General features: G+C 43.7%; 2 protein-coding genes across 3 annotated transcripts; one reads left to right on the top strand and one right to left on the bottom strand.

Annotated features, from left to right (window-relative positions):
* Positions 1-402: 402 nt before the first annotated feature.
* Positions 403-9,152, bottom strand: LOC146392069 (charged multivesicular body protein 1B1-like). Its single transcript, XM_084941052.1, has 8 exons — positions 8,014-9,152; positions 7,600-7,697; positions 7,362-7,508; positions 6,287-6,355; positions 6,087-6,194; positions 5,899-5,942; positions 5,634-5,706; positions 403-954 (listed from the first exon to the last, which is right to left on the bottom strand). Exons 1-8 carry the CDS (start codon positions 8,027-8,029, stop codon positions 907-909), a joined length of 603 nt encoding a protein of 200 aa, XP_084797178.1. The 5' UTR covers positions 8,030-9,152; the 3' UTR covers positions 403-906.
* Positions 8,417-17,829, top strand: LOC146392070 (uncharacterized). 2 transcript variants are annotated; one of them, XM_084941022.1, is made up of 4 exons: positions 8,417-8,431; positions 9,568-10,039; positions 12,433-12,747; positions 13,007-17,829. In XM_084941022.1, the coding sequence occupies exons 2-4, from the start codon at positions 10,025-10,027 to the stop codon at positions 16,295-16,297; spliced, it is 3,621 nt and encodes a 1,206-aa protein (XP_084797148.1). In that variant the 5' UTR covers positions 8,417-8,431; positions 9,568-10,024; the 3' UTR covers positions 16,298-17,829. The 2 variants fall into 2 exon arrangements, with proteins under 2 accessions (XP_084797148.1, XP_084797141.1); XM_084941015.1 differs by lacking the exon at positions 8,417-8,431 and having other exon boundaries at positions 9,308-10,039.
* The last annotated feature ends 3,951 nt before the right edge of the window (positions 17,830-21,780 follow it).

Consider the following 21,780-nt stretch of genomic DNA (forward strand, 5'->3'; position numbering starts at 1 on the left):
GCTGATGATGATTAGGAGGGACACAAAAGAGGTCAGAGGTGACCGAGTGTCACTCCGGAGAGCTCACCTCGCTACAGGGTTGCGAACGTGTTCATGTGAAGATATATATGTGTGTGTGTGCTAGGACGGCACCTGTAATGGCTCCCAGCTGAGACGTGCCTCCCTCCCAGAGATACACTGTGTGTGTGTGTGTGTGTAATGAGGTACTGGCATGCGAGTGGCAGAAGGCTGCTTCCTCTACAGGTGACACCTTTGACCTCTCATCTGTTCCCTGTTGAAGAAGAGAAAGAGGGAGGGGCACGCAGAAAAATGGAGAGACCGAGAGGAATGTGTGCTGCATACTTCATCCAAAACACAAAATGACAAGGACAAAAACAACAACAACAAAAAAGTGACAAGGACGAGATTTTGCAATACTTTTAATGACTTTGTGTTTGTGAATAGCAGTGCGGTGTGAGCCTTTGGAGTGGTTACTGCTACATGAAGAAAATTCTATTAAATACTCAAGGAAACTATTTCACCTGGAGAATTTTGTATTACGACAGCGAAGCTGACGCTGGAAGCAAAAAACAAAAGTGTCAACACCGTCAGCAGTAGCAGTAAAAGTACACCCTTACAATATCCATTCAGTTAGGAAATAAATTAGTACATAAATAAATATATTACTTTGCTTTGCATTATATACACATGCAACATAACCAGCTTAGACTGAGGTAATAGCTGTACGCACTTGCAGGACTGAAAGCCTGCTTTCTTATAAAAACATCCTTTTCTGCTTTCAGGCTTTTCTCAAAAGAAATAAAAAGCATGAAGCCTGCAGGCACATTGCACTTTTTGTTTTTATTGGCCCTTCCGTGTTTTTGCTCCTTCTTCTTGTCCGTCCTTGTTGTTTTCCTCGCCGTGTCACTATGACACCTGGTCTCGCAGCCTGGACAGCCTCTGGGAGAGCTCATCCTGATGACGGCACGAAAGACGAGAGAGAAATCAGCAGATGGAGACAGCTAGGTCAAAGGAAACATTTATTACAGAAGCTTTGGTTTTAAATCATTTATAGTCCAGTTCGATATATTGATCTTGTGTGTTCTTAGGGCTGAAGAAAAGAACAGAGTTATAAAAACTACAAATCTTTTATGTTCCGGCTCCTTTAAATATTTATACCTGTAGGTAGATTTAGTTTGCAGCCAGCATCATGTACACATTTTCAAAACAACAGACAGCAGGTCATCCTAGTGAGGGCTGCAGGTACTAAGATATTGTTAGCTATCTTCCCAAAGATACCCAGAAACCAGTCAGTGACCGCCTGGCGATCCAAAATCCTTGCAACTTCCAGAAACCCGCTAAATGATTGAAATTCAAATTTTCATTCGCTATCTTTTGCTATCCGGGAATACACATTTTTCCCTAGCACTTGTTCCCAGGGGGGCGCTAACCAATCTCTCGGTTTCAAGCAATTTTCATCCAAATGTAATACAGTGAAACAGAGGGTGAGCCATTAAGTAAAATCCAACCAGCTCACTGCTGTAACCGTGTGAGGTTTACAGGGATACAGGGTTAAGCCTGACAGACAACAATGTTCTTTAACCTCCTAAGACCCGAACTCTTCCATTGCATGCATTTTTAATTTCTCTTTGATATTTTGGCTGATTGAGGCCAGATGAATGTAAAAACAAAGAATTATCAGATTTATTTATTTATTTATTTTTACCTTTTTCTGTTTTTAAGAAAAGTAAGAGCCACTTATGAAGATATTTGTTTAAAATTTTGATAGAACAGTAGCAGTAAAATGTCCTCGTAAGTGGATATCAGGCCCTTGTAGAGCAAAATTGAGTATTTTGGTCTAAATAACCAAAAATGTGATGTCCACATATGTGGACGGCAGGTCCTAGGAGGTTAAAGATGAGTAACAAAGCAGTCACACTAACAAAAAGGACAAAACAAACTGAGGAAAACCTCAATAAAAGACAAGTTTCCTTAAACAGGAAAGACAATGATGATCCTTTTTGTGGCTTCACATGTTCCACAAATCCCACTGACTGACCCTTAATGGCATGTGAAGAACATGTATTACTCAAACAAATTAAAGGAACACTTTGAAAACACATCAGATCTCACTGGGAACGTAAATTACATAGATATCTACACTGATTGGACGAGGTAATGCGTTAGGAGTGAAGGGATGTCACATCGTTTGATGGAAATGAAAATGATCAACCTGCAGAATCAATGTTCGATGTCACAGGCAGCATAACATTCTCCACAGCTTCTCATGACCCTTTCATGTGCTCACGGTGAACCTGCTCTCATCTGTGAAAAGCACAGAGCACCAGTGGTGGACCTGCCAATCCTGGTGTTCTATGGAAAATGCAAATCGGGCTCCACATGCTGGGCGGTGAGCACAGAGCTCACTAGAGGACATCGGGCCCTCAGCACACACTCATGAAGTCTGTTTCTGATGGTTTAGTCAGACTAAAGCGTAATTTAAGGTCCCGTAAACGTGTCCTCCGGCGTACACACTACCATTCGGACAACGAGCGCATCACGGTTTTCACCCAACACAGACTTGCTCCTCTGCAGTTTTCCAAAAACCAACTGCATGTCACTGAAAGCGGAAGTCATATGCGTTCGCTAAATGCTGACTGGTTGACAAGTGGGCTGGAATAGAGAAAGGAGCAACAGTGGAGTTTACTGGGAACTGGAGAACCGCAAAAAAACCCTTCAGTGACTTCAAAAATACCGCATGAAAAGCACAGACAGTGGGTCAGTGGACACTTTTCATTGATCTTTACACTCAGTTTCACACTTACACTGTTCTCCACAGCACAAGCAAGAGTAGCCCACACACTGGTCTGCAGGTAGATGGGCTATCCCCGGCTGCGCTGCCCTCACTGAACCATAAATTCTGCTTAACAATAACAGAGTGACCTGCATACTTATGGGTTTGAAGTAGGTACATTCACTTGCTCCCTCATTTCCCGTGGGATCGGCACAGTGGATGGATCAGCACGCTTGATTTGGCACAGATTTATTTATTTATTTATTTTTGTACACCAGAGGGTCGTGCTGATGACTCGCTTCAATAAAACCCTGTCAGATATCACACATACATCACCACAGCCACGGCTCTAAAGGACAGATGTTTAACAGCTGGTATATAGGGCTGGGCCATATCATACTGTTCACGGTAATACCGGTATAATGTTGGGCAATGTGAAGAAAATGAAATATGGCGATAGAATACAGGGAGTGCATAATTATTAGGCAAGTTGTATTTTTGAGGAATAATTTTATTATTGAACAACAACCATGTTCTCAATGAACCCAAAAAACTCATTAATATCAAAGCTGAATGTTTTTGGAAGTAGTTTTTAGTTTGTTTTTAGTTTTAGCTATTTTAGGGGGATATCTGTGTGTGCAGGTGACTATTACTGTGCATAATTATTAGGCAACTTAACAAAAAACAAATATATACCCATTTCAATTATTTATTTTTACCTATGAAACAAATATAACATCTCCACATTCACAAATATACATTTCTGACATTCAAAAACAAAACAAAAACAAATCAGCGACCAATATAGCCACCTTTCTTTGCGAGGACACTCAAAAGCCTGCCATCCATGGATTCTGTCAGTGTTTTGATCTGTTCACCATCAACATTGCGTGCAGCAGCAACCACAGCCTCCCAGACACTGTTCAGAGAGGTGTACTGTTTTCCCTCCTTGTAAATCTCACATTTGATGATGGACCACAGGTTCTCAATGGGGTTCAGATCAGGTGAACAAGGAGGCCATGTCATTAGTTTTTCTTCTTTTATACCCTTTCTTGCCAGCCACGCTGTGGAGTACTTGGACGCGTGTGATGGAGCATTGTCCTGCATGAAAATCATGTTTTTCTTGAAGGATGCAGACTTCTTCCTGTACCACTGCTTGAACAAGGTGTCTTCCAGAAACTGGCAGTAGGACTGGGAGTTGAGCTTGACTCCATCCTCAACCCGAAAAGGCCCCACAAGCTCATCTTTGATGATACCAGCCCAAACCAGTACTCCACCTCCACCTTGCTGGCGTCTGAGTCGGACTGGAGCTCTCTGCCCTTTACCAATCCAGCCACGGGCCCATCCATCTGGCCCATCAAGACTCACTCTCATTTCATCAGTCCATAAAACCTTAGAAAAACCAGTCTTGAGATATTTCTTGGCCCAGTCTTGACGTTTCAGCTTGTGTGTCTTGTTCAGTGGTGGTCGTCTTTCAGCCTTTCTTACCTTGGCCATGTCTCTGAGTATTGCACACCTTGTGCTTTTGGGCACTCCAGTGATGTTGCAGCTCTGAAATATGGCCAAACTGGTGGCAAGTGGCATCTTGGCAGCTGCACGCTTGACTTTTCTCAGTTCATGGGCAGTTATTTTGCGCCTTGGTTTTTCCACACGCTTCTTGCGACCCTGTTGACTATTTTGAATGAAACGCTTGATTGTTCGATGATCACGCTTCAGAAGCTTTGCAATTTTGAGACTGCTGCATCCCTCTGCAAGATATCTCATTTTTGACTTTTCTGAGCCTGTCAAGTCCTTCTTTTGACCCATTTTGCCAAAGGAAAGGACGTTGCCTAATAATTATGCACACCTGATATAGGGTGTTGATGTCATTAGACCACACCCCTTCTCATTACAGAGATGCACATCACCTAATATGCTTAATTGGTAGTAGGCTTTCGAGCCTATACAGCTTGGAGTAAGACAACATGCATACAGAGGATGGTGTGGACAAAATACTCATTTGCCTAATAATTCTGCACTCCCTGTATGGGTAAAACGCGCATACGCAGTGCCTTTGTTTTTATACACGCATGGCGGAAAAAGCACGGTGGCGACGGAGAATGAGACGGGCGAAAGTGGATCGTTGAATGAAACGGATGAATCAGAACTGGTTTGTAAAAATGCTGCAACTTCAGTGATGTGGAACTGGTTTAGCTTTCCTCCGTCAGATACACAACAAAGCACTATTTTTGGTAGCGCATGCTACCTGAAAATCTACAGTGCCCCTTATAATCCCGTGTGTCTTATGTATGAATTGTGGTTGTGTTTACTGACCTCGAAACGATTTTATGTGGTACACGGCGCTCGAAAATCTGTCAAACACACAATACGGTAATATTATGTTGAAGCACAGTGCGTATCACTCTGCGAGGCTCCTGCCTACGAAGCCGCACCGCTTGATGGATTGTCGGAGCATTACGGCTATCGTAGGCAGGCGCCTCGCGGAGTGATACGTACTGTGCTTCAACATAATATTACCGTATTGTGTGTGTTTAATCTCTTTTTAAGTTTTGTGGATATTATACATGGTTATGCTGAGGATATGTCGGCCAATTTCCACTGGAAATGCCTTTTGGTTAAACTGTCAGCAAAGAATTTGCACTGTTACATTTTTATATAACTTTAATGCACATAAAAAACAGCTGCTTGTTTAAGTGAAAATACATTGATGGGGTTTTTTGCACTAATAAAGTTGCGGAGTTGTAAAGTATTTTGTCTAGTGTCAATTATATCGTCAGTTATATCGTTATCGCAAATTTTGAAATGTATATCGTGATAAATATTTTTGCTCATATCGCCCTGCTCTACTGGGATATCTTACCTGCTCTGCTGATGCCACAGATGAAGCCAGTGAAGAGGTCTGGCCTGCAGGAAGCTCCAGATTAAGATCCAAACTGAAAAATAAAAATCTAATTAATTAATCTTAATGAGCCTTTTGTGTTTCAAGGCAGCCTTGTAAACAGTGAAAGAGGTGCATCCTAGATCTTAATGAAAGTCATTTGAATAAAGCTTTTAGTACAGTTCATTTTATACACTGCAGTTGCCAATTTCTTTCCTAATGCTTTTAGACAGCGTAGAGATCTTACCCAGCTTCATCAGCCATCTCGTGCAACAGCATATCCACTTCATTCTAGGGACCCAAGAAGCAAATAGTAATTTAAAAAAAGGCCTTTAGAAATGAAACAACTGAATACGAATGCAGTGATCCTGCATGCATAAGCAGCAACAAGGGCTCAGGAGTGTTTCCTTCTTGGGAGATAACAGGAAGTGTTACCTGAGGCGTCGTTAGAGTGGTGGTGCTGCTCATGGTATCCTCCATCTGAGCTGTCTGCACGTCAAGAGTCTCAAACTGCTTTTCAAACTTGTCCATCAGTGCAGAGATCTGTGCAGAAACACAGTGAGCCAAAAAAATGAATTAACGAATAGAAATTTCCTGAATAGTTTTTGTGCCATATGCTGCAAACTGCCTCTAACCTTCTCCAGGTTCATGCTTTTCAGTGTAGCATCCATAGACTTCACCACTCCAGACATGGATTTTGACACCTGGGAAAACAAAACATGAAATAAACTACTGAAGCTTGGGTGCTGTTTTCCAACGTGTCCACTAGGTGTCACTTTAACCCTTTTAACTAGACACTATCATGACTCTCTCACACTAGAAGCACCTCTAATAGTTCTAGGATGACACTGATTAAAGATTAATCTAGTCAAAAACAAACCTACCGTTAGGTAAACAAGCTGCAGTAAATGGGTTTATAATGAATGCGATGGCATTAGCTTTAATGAGAGGCAGCGGTATTATAGCAACACACAAGGGTGCTCAGAGGTGTTGCTCGGCTGTAACATCTCACGCACTCCTTCCATTTCTGCAGACATTATTACACTTTACTCTGTGAAAAGGTGCCTTTCCTGTAGTGATGCTGAATTAAAGCAATTTAAAAGAGGCCGTAACTCTCACAAGAGCGAGGAGCTAATAGCACAAGGTCTAAAGCGCCTCTAATGACATTATGTTATTGGTGTCTTTTTGTTTGCATGTCTGCGAGCCCTTTTGCCTGACTCTGAAGTGGCTGCGCTCTTCACCTCTTCATCTTCTGAAATAAGATGTCATTTTCAGAACATGCACAGTGAAAAAAATACATGCATAACATTTGATGTGGTGAACGAGCACACTCCTTGTAAATGTAGGACAAGAGGTTTTGATGTCATAGCACATGCAAGGCTACGATGAAATCTGGTTTACATATATAACCTTTTAAAAATGAAAATAAACACTATATTTACACATCTGAATGTGTGACAAATATCTGGAATAGTTGCAGTACACAACTATAATTACTTATATCATTCTTTAGAATCACTGCAATCCAAGAGAAGCAAAACTGATTTTGATTTTGAATGGAACGTAAAAAGCAAAGTACAACCAACTCAAGCCAGGGAACCATCTCTGTCTTAATGTATGCCATTAAAAGAGTTTTTCAGTGGTCATCGTTTACATTACAGTGGAAAAGCAAGAGAAGTGACCTGCAAACCCATGACCCACAGTCCTGACCTGGTTCATAGTGACAGCTGTCTGGACCCTAGAGGCTACAGCGTCCACCCGGGCACTCATCCTCAAGAAGGTGATGGACTGGTGCTTCTGCCGGATGGCGTTCTCTGCATGGAGCCTGGCTGCCTCCATATTACCCTTCTGGATAGCCTGAGAAACAGCATACACACACAGTGTAACACGCGGTGCAGTTATACTGCGGGCCAGCTTTTCAAGACTCTAATAAGTGTAATAAACCAACCTGCTTCACTTTAGTTTTTTCTGACTTTTCCTCTTTATCACATTTCCTGGAGTTACGCTGTAACTCCTTGGCAGCAAACTTCAGGTTGAACAAGTGTTCTTGAGCAGCTGGTCAAGGGGTTGTTTCATGTCAGCAGAGCACTGGTAATAAATCCAAATTACATTTTAATGCTATGAGGACGAGTCTGAATACATTTAGCTTATTTAACCCAAGTCAGTGGTTCTTATGATGCTAGCGAAAATTTAGCCAAATATAAAAAGAAAAACGTGAAAACAAGGTCAGGTTTTTGCTCATAACTACACAACAGAGCAGAACTTCCACGTATGAAAGAGTTAGCTTAATTACCAAGCCCAGCTTATGACTAGCTACGGTTTTGCTAGGCAAATGTACGTATGAGTACAAATGAAAGGATACTTTCCATATTCGACATGATGAAAGTCTTTTTCTGAGACAACTACTGAGTTTCGTAATGTACAAAGTAGCATCCAGGCACTCGCTTTTTTTCAACCGGAGATGCTTGTTTTGATTTTTGAGGGTTGTATCATACGGCAGTGTAGCGAGGCAAGATGCATCGCTTGCAGATACTTCCGCTTTTGTTTTAATTCGGTTAAAAAAGAGTGGTAGATTTTTTTTATTTGTCTTTCTGTCCCCCAAAATGCTCTTATAATCGTGAAATATTAATCCGTTGGTTAGGCAGTTAAAAAAGAAATTCCATCGCTCGCAAAAAATGCTACTAAGTGTGAAAGATTAGGAATTCTCTTATCACGCATGCGCTAAAGAGCGTCTATTAGACACGACGACTATTCCCGAATGTTCCTTCTTGTTTTTGATGGTATTTATGACCTTTTTTCTCAACATTTGCATCTATATTTTATTAATAGCGCACTATGCGACCCATATTTACACGTACAAAATAAGCTTTGTCACTAATGAATAAATTATCTGCATTAACAATGTCGATCTATGACTAAAACCCTTATATCGGGGCAGAAGAGAGATGTGTGAACCATCTTAGTTAATCTTTATCTTTGAATACAATCGCTGATACTTCTGGCCACCTTTCACCGTCGTCACACTTGATCACGATTCTGCGTGACATGCTCGCGCCTTCTACGTCACGACCGTTGGAAAAGTGGACTGGGTGCGCGTGTCCAAAGCAAAGCAGACAAGTTCCATCCAGGCTAAAAATAGTTTACCCGGTATCGGTAGGTTGTGGTACACGTCTAGTGACGTCATTTGTGTGTGTGTGTGTGTGTGTGTGTGTGTGTGTGTGTGTGTGTGTGAGAGAGAGAGAGAGAAGGAGTAAATTGACCTTTTCCACAGAGCCAGCCGTGTTTGACTTAACGCTTTCACGCATATCCTTCCACTTTATTGCGGATGCATTAACACGTAGCTAGGTAACATCTGTAACTGCTTGTTTATAGAGTTCCGCGCGGAAAGAATGGCTGTGTGAGCTAACACGGCAAGGGAACACGCGCGGGGATTTGTGCAAGTAGGTTTTTAAGGGATGGAGCAAGAATTTCCAGTATGAAAGGGGGAGAAGGATTATTGGCTGTAATTGTCCAGATAGAGAAAGTGTTCCAGTGTGTGCGTGCACCGGCCAGCCGAAGAAGGCTCGGGTTTGGGGAGGGGGGGATTAAGGCTGGGTTAGGGGGAGGGAGCTGCATGGATGACTCATACTGTATCTGCTGACACTTTGTGTGGACACAGCATTAGATATAATGATGTTTTCGTGATGAGAAGCGGTTGAGAAAATGTCCCCCCCAAACCATATGTCCCGACATTTGTGGCCTCAACCTCAGCTCAGCCACGGTGTAATACTGAGGTGATGTGGTAGCAGTTGAGTTCAGCGCTGACACGTCAAACACACAGAAAGGCCACATAATAAAGTGAGGATTTGTTGGTACACGCACAGGTTGCACGGCTGTGATTAGTTCGTCCTGTAAACTTTTATTCTTCTTAATGCAGGCCTGGCACGAACACTCGAATTATCCCTGACACTTGTTAACGCCCTCTTTACCACCACAACTCCACCATTGTTGTGAGAAGACTGCTGCACGCGCACTCATACGCACACGCGCGTGCGCGCAGTCCCCAGTCATAACTGAATGACGGCAGGTCGCTATGGAAACTGCGTTACGCTCCAGGCTGCCGATGGAGAAACAAGAGCGCGAGGACTCGTTTCATTCTTCATTTCAGCACCACGCGCCTCCCGGACAGCGCCCGAATGAACTCGCGCGCAGATTCTGGCAACGCATGCCTTATAAGGGACCCAGCCGCGTCAGCATCGAGTCTAAACGGAGCGGGCAGGGACTTCAAAAGAAAATACAAAGCCAGTAGAAAACACGAACTCTCCGGACCTGTAGCTCGGTGGATACCCGCTGTTTCATCCCGCTGACAAGTCAGGAGCCGCTCGCTCCCTCAGATGCCTCAGCAACAGGTAAGAACACTCAGCTCTGTGAAGTTTTTTTTTTCTTTTAATCCCGTTTTTAAGTTTTTAATTCTCACGAGTGCTGCCCTTTACCCTGGCAGGCACTTCATTGCGCTTAATTGCCTCCACTTGCCACCTCAGGTGTAAGTAAGTGCGTGATTAGCTGATTAGAGGGAAGAGCACCAAGGCAGAATGAAATACAGTGGGGCTCTTGTATAGCTTCCAGTATATTCTAGGTAATAAAGGACTGTGAAACTGTACAAGTGGTGAACTATAACACCCAGCCGGTGTTAACTTTTATGGGAAAAATTAATAGTTGTATTTTTATTTCTTATTAATTTCTTTATTTTAGCAATGTACTGGTGAACTCGGGCACTGCATTTAAAATACAGACTTTCTTCTCAGTAATTTTGTGTTATAAGCTCAGTAAGTAGTCTACTGAGTTGTCTCCCACGTCAGTATTCATATGTTTATAATATTTCAAAGGGATAAAAGTAAAAATCAAGGACTTGCATGCAAATAACATATATATATATATATGTTGTGTGTGTGTGTGTGTGTGTGTGTGTCTGTCTGTCTATATAAAGGTATATATAAAGGACATATATTTAGAGTATTCTAACCACAGGACTAACTCTTCCTTCTGTGTGCTACTTGACAGATTTTATACCCAAGACATTCACCTGAGTTTACAGAGCCTTATTGTTTGTTTGTACATGTAGCCCAGTGTGTATGAGCTTCTCAGATTTGTTGGGTTTTCAGTGGCTATAGATTATGTGTGAGCTGAGCCGATACGCCTGGATGAGTCACTCAGGCTGCAAGTTTGCAGGAGAGTGAGAAAGGGGGAGGGGGTTGTGGGGGAAATACAAGGGGCCAGTTGGAAAAACGCTCCCGCAGTGCCTCGTCAACATATTGTGTCGCTGTGCGTGTGAGAAGTGTAAACATCTGGAGGTGTTTGTATCAGCTCTGGATGTATGATCATTTTGTGATGTGAAGTTTGCCTGGTTAAAGTGGGACACGTGAGCCGACGTCTCATCCACAAAAGCTATTTAGGAGTTCTGTGCTCTAAGACTCAACTTCTTTTAATCCTGGTAAGCAGTTCTTCAAAAAAAAGCAACTTCTGTACTTCTGTAGCTTTATGTACGATCTGCACTTATGCTGATTTAGTGTTTGTTGAAATGCATGCAAAGCTTTCTAAGACGCCCCCATTATAGATTTTGTTTGTGGTTGTTACAGACTATAACCCTCTGGTGTCTGACTAAATGATACCAGAAAGCATCTGATTACTGCTCATTATTATCCCACTGTTTAGCCTGCTAGTATTGACAAATCATAGCAATCAGCTGCATTCAGCTGTAGCACTGAGTGACAACTATTGATTAAAGCAAACAATAGATCATAATGGGCTGCTATGAACCACAGTTGCAAACTCGAACACGAGCGCTCACTCGCCGAAACACTTTGACAGGCGCCCACAATCGCACACTCAGTCACTTAACAGAGACTCTTCAGACTGACTTGGTTAGGCAAATAAAGATATTGTGCAGCTTATTGAAAATATTTTGACTTTTTAGAGATTTATTAATGGAGTCTGGATGCAGAGGCTGAGTGTGTAAGTGCCAGGAGGACTGCACATGTTAAATGCCAAACAGCATAATTAGCTCATATTTAATTTCTCTTTGTTTCAATTTGGGTTGGAATTTTTTTTTATACTTTTAGCACGCAGTCCCACAAATGGATGGAGTTATTGATTGTAATATGCACGCATCATGTGCTGCACACACGGCCACAAAAACAGATGTGTGTCTTTAATTAGTGACGTTGGTGTGATTAATGCAGTCTGCTGGTGATGACTCATTCAACTTAACCCTTTCTTGTCTGGTGAAAATAATAAACAAAGGTTGCGTTTTATTATCTTTTATTATTATCTTATACAAAGACTAAGTAAATGTTATATTTTGAGTTAAAGGAATTACATTAAATCCTGAGCCAGCTATTAATAGATGGAGTGTAAATAAAGTGAATTATTAACACGTTGTAAGTCGTGAGTAGTAAATACTGTAAAGTGTTTCAGACTCTTTTTGTAACTCGACCACTTCCCCATAATTTGCTGTGACCTGGGTGAACAGTTGAAGAGTATTTATGCAAAGCACATCTGCGTGGTTTGCTCCATGTGTCAGCTTGTCAACACAGAAGTTACATTAGCATTGTGGAAAAGCTGTCAGCCAAGCTGTGACTTGCAGACAGCAGACTGGCAGAGAGTGTGCATATGAGTGATACTGTGTGTGTGTGTGTATGTGTGTGTGTGTGTGTGTGTGTGTGTGTGAGAGAGAGAGAGTTAAACACACAGCATATTTCATTGAGGAGCTGTAATAAACTCTCATTGTCATCCCTCCCTTCAGGGCAGCAGCATGTCTGAAAAGAAATCCAGTCAGCGATTTCACAGCCTGAACGCTGAGCAGGTGGAGGTTCTCCATCAGGTTCTTTCAGAGGTGGTTCCAATCCACGGCCGTGGGAATTTTCCCACGCTGGAGCTGCGTCCTCGTGACATCATCATTGCCGTGCGGGCCAGGCTGCAGAAGCAGGGAATCACAGTTAGAGATGTTCGTCTGAACGGCTCCACGGCCAGCCACGTCCTTGTCCGAGACAACGGAACAAGCTACAAGGACTTGGACATCATCTTTGGGGTGGAGTTGCCCACTCAAGAGGAGTTCCAGGTGAGATTACTGTGGCGTTTAGACACCAGTTACCTGCGCTGACAGCATTGAATAAGCCGTGTAGGGGTTGCAAATGATTTTTACTGGGGTTCTGTTAAACACGATATTGTAATCCTAACCATAATTAATTTGTAGCTGAATCGATCATGCTTGTTTTAACTAGATTATACCAAAACCTAAACCACAGCAATGATTTTTATTTCAGTAGATCGTTGTGATTAGTTGTAGCTGTCATGCTGTTAACTTTTTGCCCTCCCAGGTGATCAAAGAGTCAGTGCTGGGCTGCTTGCTGGACTTTCTGCCTGCTGCAGTCAACAGGGAACGGATCAGCAACGCCACAATGAAAGAGGCCTATGTCCAGAAAATGGTAAAAGTCTTCAACGAACATGACCGCTGGAGCCTCATCTCCCTCTCAAACAACAGTGGCAAAAACCTGGAGCTCAAATTTGTGAGTGCGCTCAGGCGGCAATTTGAGTTCAGCGTAGACTCCTTCCAGATCATTCTGGATCGTCTTCTAGAGTCTTACATGCAGCAGGACTCGCAGCGCAAAATGAATAAGGTTGAAGTTAAGGACCAGCCTGCAGAGAATCAGAATAAATACTCTCCTTCCCTGCTGAATCAAACAGCTGCGCCAGAAACAGAAAAGCCCACAGATAGAGACATTGTCGGTGAAGAAGGTGCTCAAAACAGCCAGATAAAAAAGAGAGATGAGGTGCAGGAAAACAATTCTCAGACCGAATTCTCGCAACAAACTGTACATTCAAACCAGACAAAACACACAGCAGTGGAGAAAGACAGCAAAGAGAAAATACCTGAAGGGTTGAAGGAAGTGTCAGAGCACAGAGAAAACTTAAACGAGACAGGCCAGACATCTTTGTCAGAAAAGAAACAAGCCCCTGAGGAAGCTGAACCACCAGCTCAGATTGAACATGAGCCAGAGCTCTTGGAAAAGACTGAAGGCTCAACAAAGGTAGAACAGTTAAAGCAAGCGAAGCCCTGTGACGACTTACCACCAGCACATTCAAACCACGGAGAACTCTCTCTCCAGAAAGAACTTGCTAACCACACAAAACCCCCTGATGAACAGAAAGAACTAGCAGAGCAGATGGGACAGTCTGAGATGCCAAAAACCTCAAACGAAACCCAGGGAGAGTGTCTGAACCTTAGAGAAAACCCTCGCAGTACAGAGCAATCTGATAAAACAAACGTATCTAAGTCTTTCGGAGAGTATGAGAGCAGCAGTGAGGAAGATAAAACACAACATGTGCCAGCTCTACACACTAGTACATCCTCACACAAGTTAGCAGATGAAAGAAATGCAGAAACAGAGGAAGAAATAGAAGAAGAGAGGAAAACTGACACAGAAATATGTGAAATCACAGAGAACACACAGGGTATTGATTGTTCCTGCTCCTCCTCTTCCGCTCTCACACTTTGCAGCACACAGCTTCCTGACACACAGGATTTGCTGGAGATTGACAACACACAACAAACAGAAAACTCAGAAAAAACACCTAACACACTCGATGCCGCTAACCCTCCAGATACTCAGGATATTTTACTTCCACCACCTAGCCTTTCTTCTGACAAAAAGACCTCCTCTGCTCCCCCTTGTAAGGCCTCAGAGAGACTATCTCACATGGTGGTGCTCAAACACTCATCCCCCAAACCTCCTCGGAGGATGTGCAGAAAGGTCACCCCCAGTCCTAACCCCAGCTCACTCCCTGAAAATGAGTTACTCGTTTCTGTGCCCTGCCTGGAGTCAAACCCTCACACGAGCCCCGAGATAGCCTTTAACACAGAGCCAACTGCTTCCAGTTCAAACTCTACAGCTACCCCAACAAGCACCATTCCTTTTAAAACTAATTCTGAACCTAGTCCTTCCAGTAACCTAGCTTCAGATCTTCACTTTAGCCCAGCTCCAGATCCAGCCCTTGATATAATCTCCACCTCTACTCTGAATTCCATGTCTGCTTTACCTCAAGACCCACCGGTTTCTCAGTTAGCCACAGAAGACCCAGGTGAAACGGCTACTCAGAGCCCTACTGAAACACCAACTACACATGTGGATTTCAGTGAGCCCAGTCAGTCCTCCCCTACAGAAACTGCCAAACAAGTAGAGCCCCTTGACTCAGCAGACATGTTAGTTTCACAATCAGATCATTCTAGTTCCAGAACAGAACAAGAGACCAAAAAGATGGCTGTGAATCAACCAAGTGACAGCCCGCAAGGGTCCGCCTTCAGTTCAGCTTCTCCTGTCCACTGTGTTACACCTCCTGTGTCCTGTCTCACCCCTCCAGTAGTCAGCCTGTCCCCTCCTTGCCTAACTCCCCCGCCCCCCATCCTCAGCCCTCCCCCATGCCTAACCCCTCCATCTCACTGCCTCTCGTCTCCGATGCTAAGCACTGTCAGCCCTGCTACTAGCTTTAGCTCTCCAACCCTAAGCTTCAGCCCTACCTCATCCTGCCTCAGCTCGCCTCCTTACCTCACCCCTCCAATGCTCAGCTTGAGCCCTACACCGCTCTGTCTCACCCCCCCTTCCCCCTGCCTGAGCCCTCCCCTCCTCTGCCTCACTCCACCGGTGGAGTCGGAGGACCTTGTACCTCAGGTATCTTCAGACATGGAGCCTTTGATACTAAACACAGACAGTGATGAACAGATTAAAGAGTCTTCCCCTCAGCCGGGAGTTCCTCTCTTACAGTTGGAGGTTAAAAAAGAACATGAATATATCTCATCTTTGCCTCAGGTTACTGAGCCTGTCTCTTTTCCAATCACTATCCCAAGTTCCACCTCACATGTTCTGCCTCACTCTCAGTCTGAATGCCCCGGGGAATCTGCCTCTCCAGAAGCCGCTGAGGCAGCCAACTCTGTGCCTGAGAACAAAGAGACCCCTGAGGTAACCACAGACACTTCTGAACAGTGTGACTCTCCTCAGGCATCTGACTCAGTCCCTGCTGTCGAGGTCCTGGCGGAGAGCATGTATGGTGACTTTGAGGCAGCCATGGACCACCTGCGCTACCGCCTGATTGCTACCAGGAACCCCGAAGAGATTCGAGGTGGTGGCTTGTTGAAATACAGCAACCTGTTGGTGCGAGACTACCGACCAGCCAGCGAGACTCAGATAAAGACACTGGAGCGCTACATGTGCTCACGCTTTTTTATTGATTTCCCTGACGTGCAGGAACAACAGCGAAAGATCCTGTCCTACTTGAAGAACCATTTTATCGGCGAGGAGAGAAGCAAGTACCAGTACTTGATGACGTTGCGTCGTGTGGTAGATGACAGCACAGTGTGTCTGATGGGACACGAAAGGCGTCAAACACTGAATATGATCACAGTGCTGGCACTGAAGGTTCTGGGAGAGCAGAACATAATACCCAACACAGACCATGTGACGTGCTTCTACCAGCCTGCCCCGTACCTTGCTGAGCACACTGCCCCCTATCTAGCAGAACCCAGCTACTGCAGCTACTACATACCCCAAGGGGGATCAGCTCTGCTGTACCAACCTTACCCTTTACACCTGCACCCGCAAACTGGACTTGTGTAAAACATGCATGGATATACATGTCATTACACAAAATACACAATTGAGCTAGGGGATGGTGCATGCTCCAAAGAAAAAGCTTGAGAATGGAAATATAATCCAGGGATAAACTGTTTGGTCTATAATAGACCTATGGGGGTGGGATTGAGTGGGTTTTTACACTAAACTCCCCAAGTACTCTGTAAGGTTCTAACATGATTATATGTAATTATCTGGGCTTTGTGGAAAATAATAATTCTTCCGATATTGTTAAAAATTCCAGAAAATGCTGTATGCACTACATGAGTCATAGGCCTTTGGTCTCCCTGGGAAACCAAATGTGCTGTGGACATTCTCTCTCACTCACACACACACACACACACACACACACACACACACACACACACACACACACACACACACACACACACACTTCCAGGGTCTTAAATTCTTGTAAACTCTTTCCATGTTCTTACTGTGTTGTTCTTAATGGGTTTGTTCAGAATGTGGACCTTGCCTGTGGTTGATATTGTGCATGGATAAATTAGGACTGTTCACTGCCAAATACTGTGTGACTACTATGCTTCTTAAACAGTTTAATGTAACTTTGTTATTCCTTTACCGAAAGAGGTGTATTCCAAAAAAAGGAGAGCGGGATAAGTCTACTAGTGTGTACAGTATTTTTATCAAATCACTCTCATACATATAGACACACATGCATACATACATACATAAAGAGATACAAGGTAACGCATATTACTGTATACACACAAAGTTAGACAATGCATGAGTAGCTTAAAAGGTCACATCCTACAATCAAAACAAGGCTTTTAATTTATTAAAAATTGATCTATTTTTGCAAGACTTTCCAAGATTATACTCAGTGGTAAAAAGACTGATTAGTTCTTACAAAAAAGTCTAACAACATTGCCTTTGGAATAGACTGTACAGCGTATTGATTACAGTATATCGTGTGAAAATACACTGCGTTGTTTTCAGGTAAACTGTGTTAAGATGTGCTGCTTGATTCCTTTCTGTTGTGGAGTCTTTTCTGTAATCATGTGAAGTATTGTATCATCTAGTGTTAATTTAATTAATACTGCGGTTTACTCTATGGAGGCGGTCAGGTTAAAACCATCTTTGGGTCATCTCTAAACCTGGCAGATGCAGCTCTGTCTAAACCGATTTGCTTTAAAACTCATGCGACTCCTCTCAGCGTACATCGGCTTCGGCCGATTCGCAGCAGAACCCACGTGAATCGAGTTCGGATCCACCTCAAACCTGTTTGAATCTCAGTTTGAAACCGTGCAACAGCAACTATGACCAAAGATGGTTCGGTAGGGAAATCAAGTGCCTAAATGTGAGACATCATTGGCATGTCTTTATCTCACTGCACTGGGGATGTTAATGGGGTGGGCCTGGGGCTGGGTTGGGTGTTTGTTCAGTTGTTGACCCCTGTTATTGCTGCCCATTTTGATGTCTTCTTTAATGTAGTCCTGTTGTAGTTTCTGTATGTACATTTTGATAAAATAAAGGGGAGACTTGACAAACCTTCACATGTGAGTGAAACCGATTCTTTTTTTCCCCCTTTTTCAAATCGGTTAATGCTTCGGCTGCAAAGAGAAAAAGAGTTCCACTATTGTATTTTCCTGCCTTTTTGCACGCACGATCATAACCTCACGGCACTCCCGAAATGACATGCTGTGCAGCTTACGTATCCTTCCCCGTGATTAAGCTCTGTAATGATCCACTTAAGCGTGACCGACAAATAACGATGGTGCCCAGGAGAGCGACCCAGAGCTGTAAAATTCTGTCTGTGCGAGGCCTCTTATCACAAATCACCTGTCCTTCTGATGTGTTTGGACACAGATGACGCACGAGCTACGCAACACAGCAGGCTCAACAATGTGTAAATGTGAGGAGAGTACGGTTCATGAGGTGTGAGAGTGATCGGTTGAGAAAGCAGAGGAGGGGGACGGCGTGTGTGTATGTTTGTATGGGTTGGAATTTATGATACTACGGGGTCCTAAATCTGTTTACATAGTCATATTTATGGGGACTTGTCATCTTTATGAGGACATAAAGCAATTTAAATCACTATAGTATAAGATGGGGACATATTTTAAGGTAAGGCGATAAGGTTAAGGTATGTCTCTAAGAAATGACTGTAAGTCAAGAGTCCTCTGAAGCCATGGTAACACAGCCTTGTGTGTGTTCTTCTGATGGAAATATTTGTGCAGAGGCGGCATCAGGTGGTCCCTTTCCCCAGCTAGTAATTGAAGAGACTTACAGTATAATGAAACAATAGGACTCCCTCATTCCATCCTTTCCTCCCACTTCACACCACTGATAGGTCATTGGCTCAGGGGGAGACGAGGTGTATCTTGCGAGGAGGCTGTATTGCCATGGTCACGCAGCATCTATTCCCACACAGTAGGGCTTGCACACGCACGCGGCTTTCTGAGAGGAAACGGGAGCATGTGATCTAATAGTGTCTGTATCAGTGTTTCACAGACCTCTGAGCTACTTATGTCCACTCAGGGTTTCCATAGAGACACAGACAGGGAGCACTGTGGGTGCAGAGAGCATGACGGAAGACAGGGAAGACCCACACACCAAATGAGGGGGAGAAAGAGATGGGAAAAAAACAGGGAGAAGGAAAAGAAGGTGGGTGAGGTGAAAAGATAGTGGACGGAGAAGATGTATGGATATATAAACGGAGCTGAGGAGGAGACGGAAAGCAGGGGACGAGGAGTGAGTGAGGTGGGAGGGGGGTGGGTTTATAGATGAAGCCAGGCGAGAGAGGAGCAGGAGCATGGGAGTTTGATGGGGAGAGCGTGGGAGGTTGTCAGGCCTTCAGTCACAAGGGAGTCACCGTGAGGTGGCTGCAGTGACGGCAGCAGTGATGTCAGAGCAGGAACACACACACACATGTCCACACACATCTGCATGCACATCAATTTTCCTAATGGTCTGCCCACCCGTCCACCCTCAATAAACATTTTCAAACTCAGTGTGACAAAAAGAGAACATCACCCACACATCTGCCTTTGTCTCTTTCTGTCCCTCACACACTCAGGCCAATACATTTGATTAGATGATGTTCTCAGCACCATTTTATGAACACAATATGGGTTCTAGTTTGGTATGCTCACATTGCCTAATCTTTTTATACCTCAGAGTTAAATCTGGAATCGCTTGTGGGCACATTTAGCCTCTGCAGGGGAAAAAATGTAAAAAAAGAAAGAAAGAAAAGCAAAGCATCAAGTTGGGGTTAGCGGAGGCTTAAGGGATGAAACATGTAGCTCTGCCTGAAGTGTGTATTAAGATAATTAAGGCTGCCGACAAATGTATTCCCCCTGCTCCCACTCCCCCGATCATATTTCCATGAATTAATTTTTCTGCTCCTTTCTCTCGATTACCCTTTAAAGTCTCCTGCGAGCAACTGTAAGAGTCCAAAACCAGTTGGGACGGCTTTATTTGCCTTTGCAGACAGAATCTGTCTTTTAGCGATTGAGCAGTGCAGAGCAATAAAATGGACACACAGTATTCACCATTCATATATACTTTCTTTCATTCACTACAACCTCCCTCTTCATCATCCCCCTCCCTCATCTCCTACTACCCCACATCCCACACCCATGTCCTCGCCCTCCCATCCACTGTGTTCCTACCCACCCACCTGCTTCCATGGCTGCAGTGACTCAGTCCACTTCCAGCTGAGGATACATGAGAACATTATGGGGGGGGGGGAGAGATAAATACTCAAAGAAATAAAGCAGTCAGAAAGACAAGTATCTGCTGCATCATTAATGCTACCCCACCACACCCACACACCCAAATCCCCTCCACACACAGACACACGCCGCCCCCGCTCTGAAACGGATGCGCTCTTACTTTATCCGGTAATTCATCCTTAAAAGCAAAAATTGGGCAGGCAGCGTGGAGTGTTTCAAAAATAGTTTTTTCATTTCTCTAGATAGAAGTCTGTGTCGTCACGACTCTGTGACATGGATGGATGATTTCTTAAAGGCGAACTTGCCAAATGCACGCCTTACATGGGCCCTGAATCAGAAAACCTTTAGGAATCAAAGCTGTCGATCATATCACTTTCTTTCTCTCCGAGCGGCGCCAACCCATCTGTGATGTTTTTCACGCTCAGCTCGCACCACGATGGCTTTAACTTCCTCTTAAAGTAGTGGAAAATTGTGCACCGATGTGGAATATAGTGGCAGACAATTATGTTTACTGAGCGGCTGTCTGTGCCTCCCGCCTGCCTACTTCACTCTTAGTTATCAGATTTATTCAGGAACCCGGAACCCGCGGGTCAACGAGACCTTACTTCTTTTTTTTAATTATGCAAACTAAATTCAGCATAAGGGATCTTAATGGTGGCTGTGTGGCAAAGACACTGGCTTACATAAGAGGTGATCAATCAGGCGGACGGAAAGGGAGGTTTACGACAGCGGGAGGGGCCCTTTTACTGAGAAAAACATGCGGGTGGCTGCTGTGAGTTTACCAAGTGTTTTGCTTCATACAGCAGCACAAGTGCTGCTATGTAGCTGATGATGTATTGTGACATTCACTGACGAATTTCAGTTTCTGTGCTCAAATCCTTCAAAAAATGTCAGCTTTTAGAAAGTAGTTCTTTTCATGTTCAAGACAAGATGCGGTGGATTCCTTTTAGACTCTTCACACCCTCTCATTTAAATGAACAGTTACCCAGCATTCAACAAGATAACCATCTATGTGCGTCAATAGCATGCTTTAATTGTAGTCATCTTCTTTTCATTCTTCCAACAACCCCCTAATGCTATCTTGTGTGATATTGTGTACATTCTTGGTTATACATGAAGAATTTATATTTGCTTGTTTCGATTCCCTCAGTCAGCGATAAGATGGCACGAGAAGTCTACGGAGGCCGGGACTGAATTCAGCGGAACCTTCATCCATTAAAAGGAAGATAATTCCACATTACATATACACAGCAACTTTCCATTAGGTCTGCACAAAAACAAGAGTGGCTGTAATCGTGCGCTGGAGTCGGCTTATATGCCAGTTTTTTGTTTCTTATTGAAATTTTAATTTAAGTGAGTGCTCTCTGCAGAAGGTTCAAACAAAGACTTGACAAGTTTGAAAAACTTAGAAGAAATTTTAACAGAATGAACAAAACATATATATGTTTACATTAATCTGACTAGAAGAGATTCATTTTCTATTTTTTATACTTTGGTAAAGATCTGAGTGTCTTTAAATGCCATCTGTGGCGCCAAACAAGATTTTCTTTCTGTGTAAACAACAGAGCAGAGATCCTGCGCTCCGCGAGCCGCTCAGAGATGAAACTCAGTTCTGCATGTCTGAATGTGCCTGTGTGTGTGTGTGTGTGTGTGTGTGTGTGTGTGTGTGTGTGTGTGTGTGTGTGTGTGGATGCGTGAAGATGTGTGTGTGTGTGGATGTGGTGGAGAGGGTGTTTGTGTGTGCTGATGTTTATGCCTGTGATCCGTAGG

The sequence above is a fragment of the Perissodus microlepis genome, chromosome 2, assembly GCF_051167445.1.
Source record: "Perissodus microlepis isolate ML-2025 ecotype Zambia chromosome 2, ASM5116744v1, whole genome shotgun sequence".
Lineage (NCBI taxonomy): Eukaryota > Metazoa > Chordata > Actinopteri > Cichliformes > Cichlidae > Perissodus > Perissodus microlepis.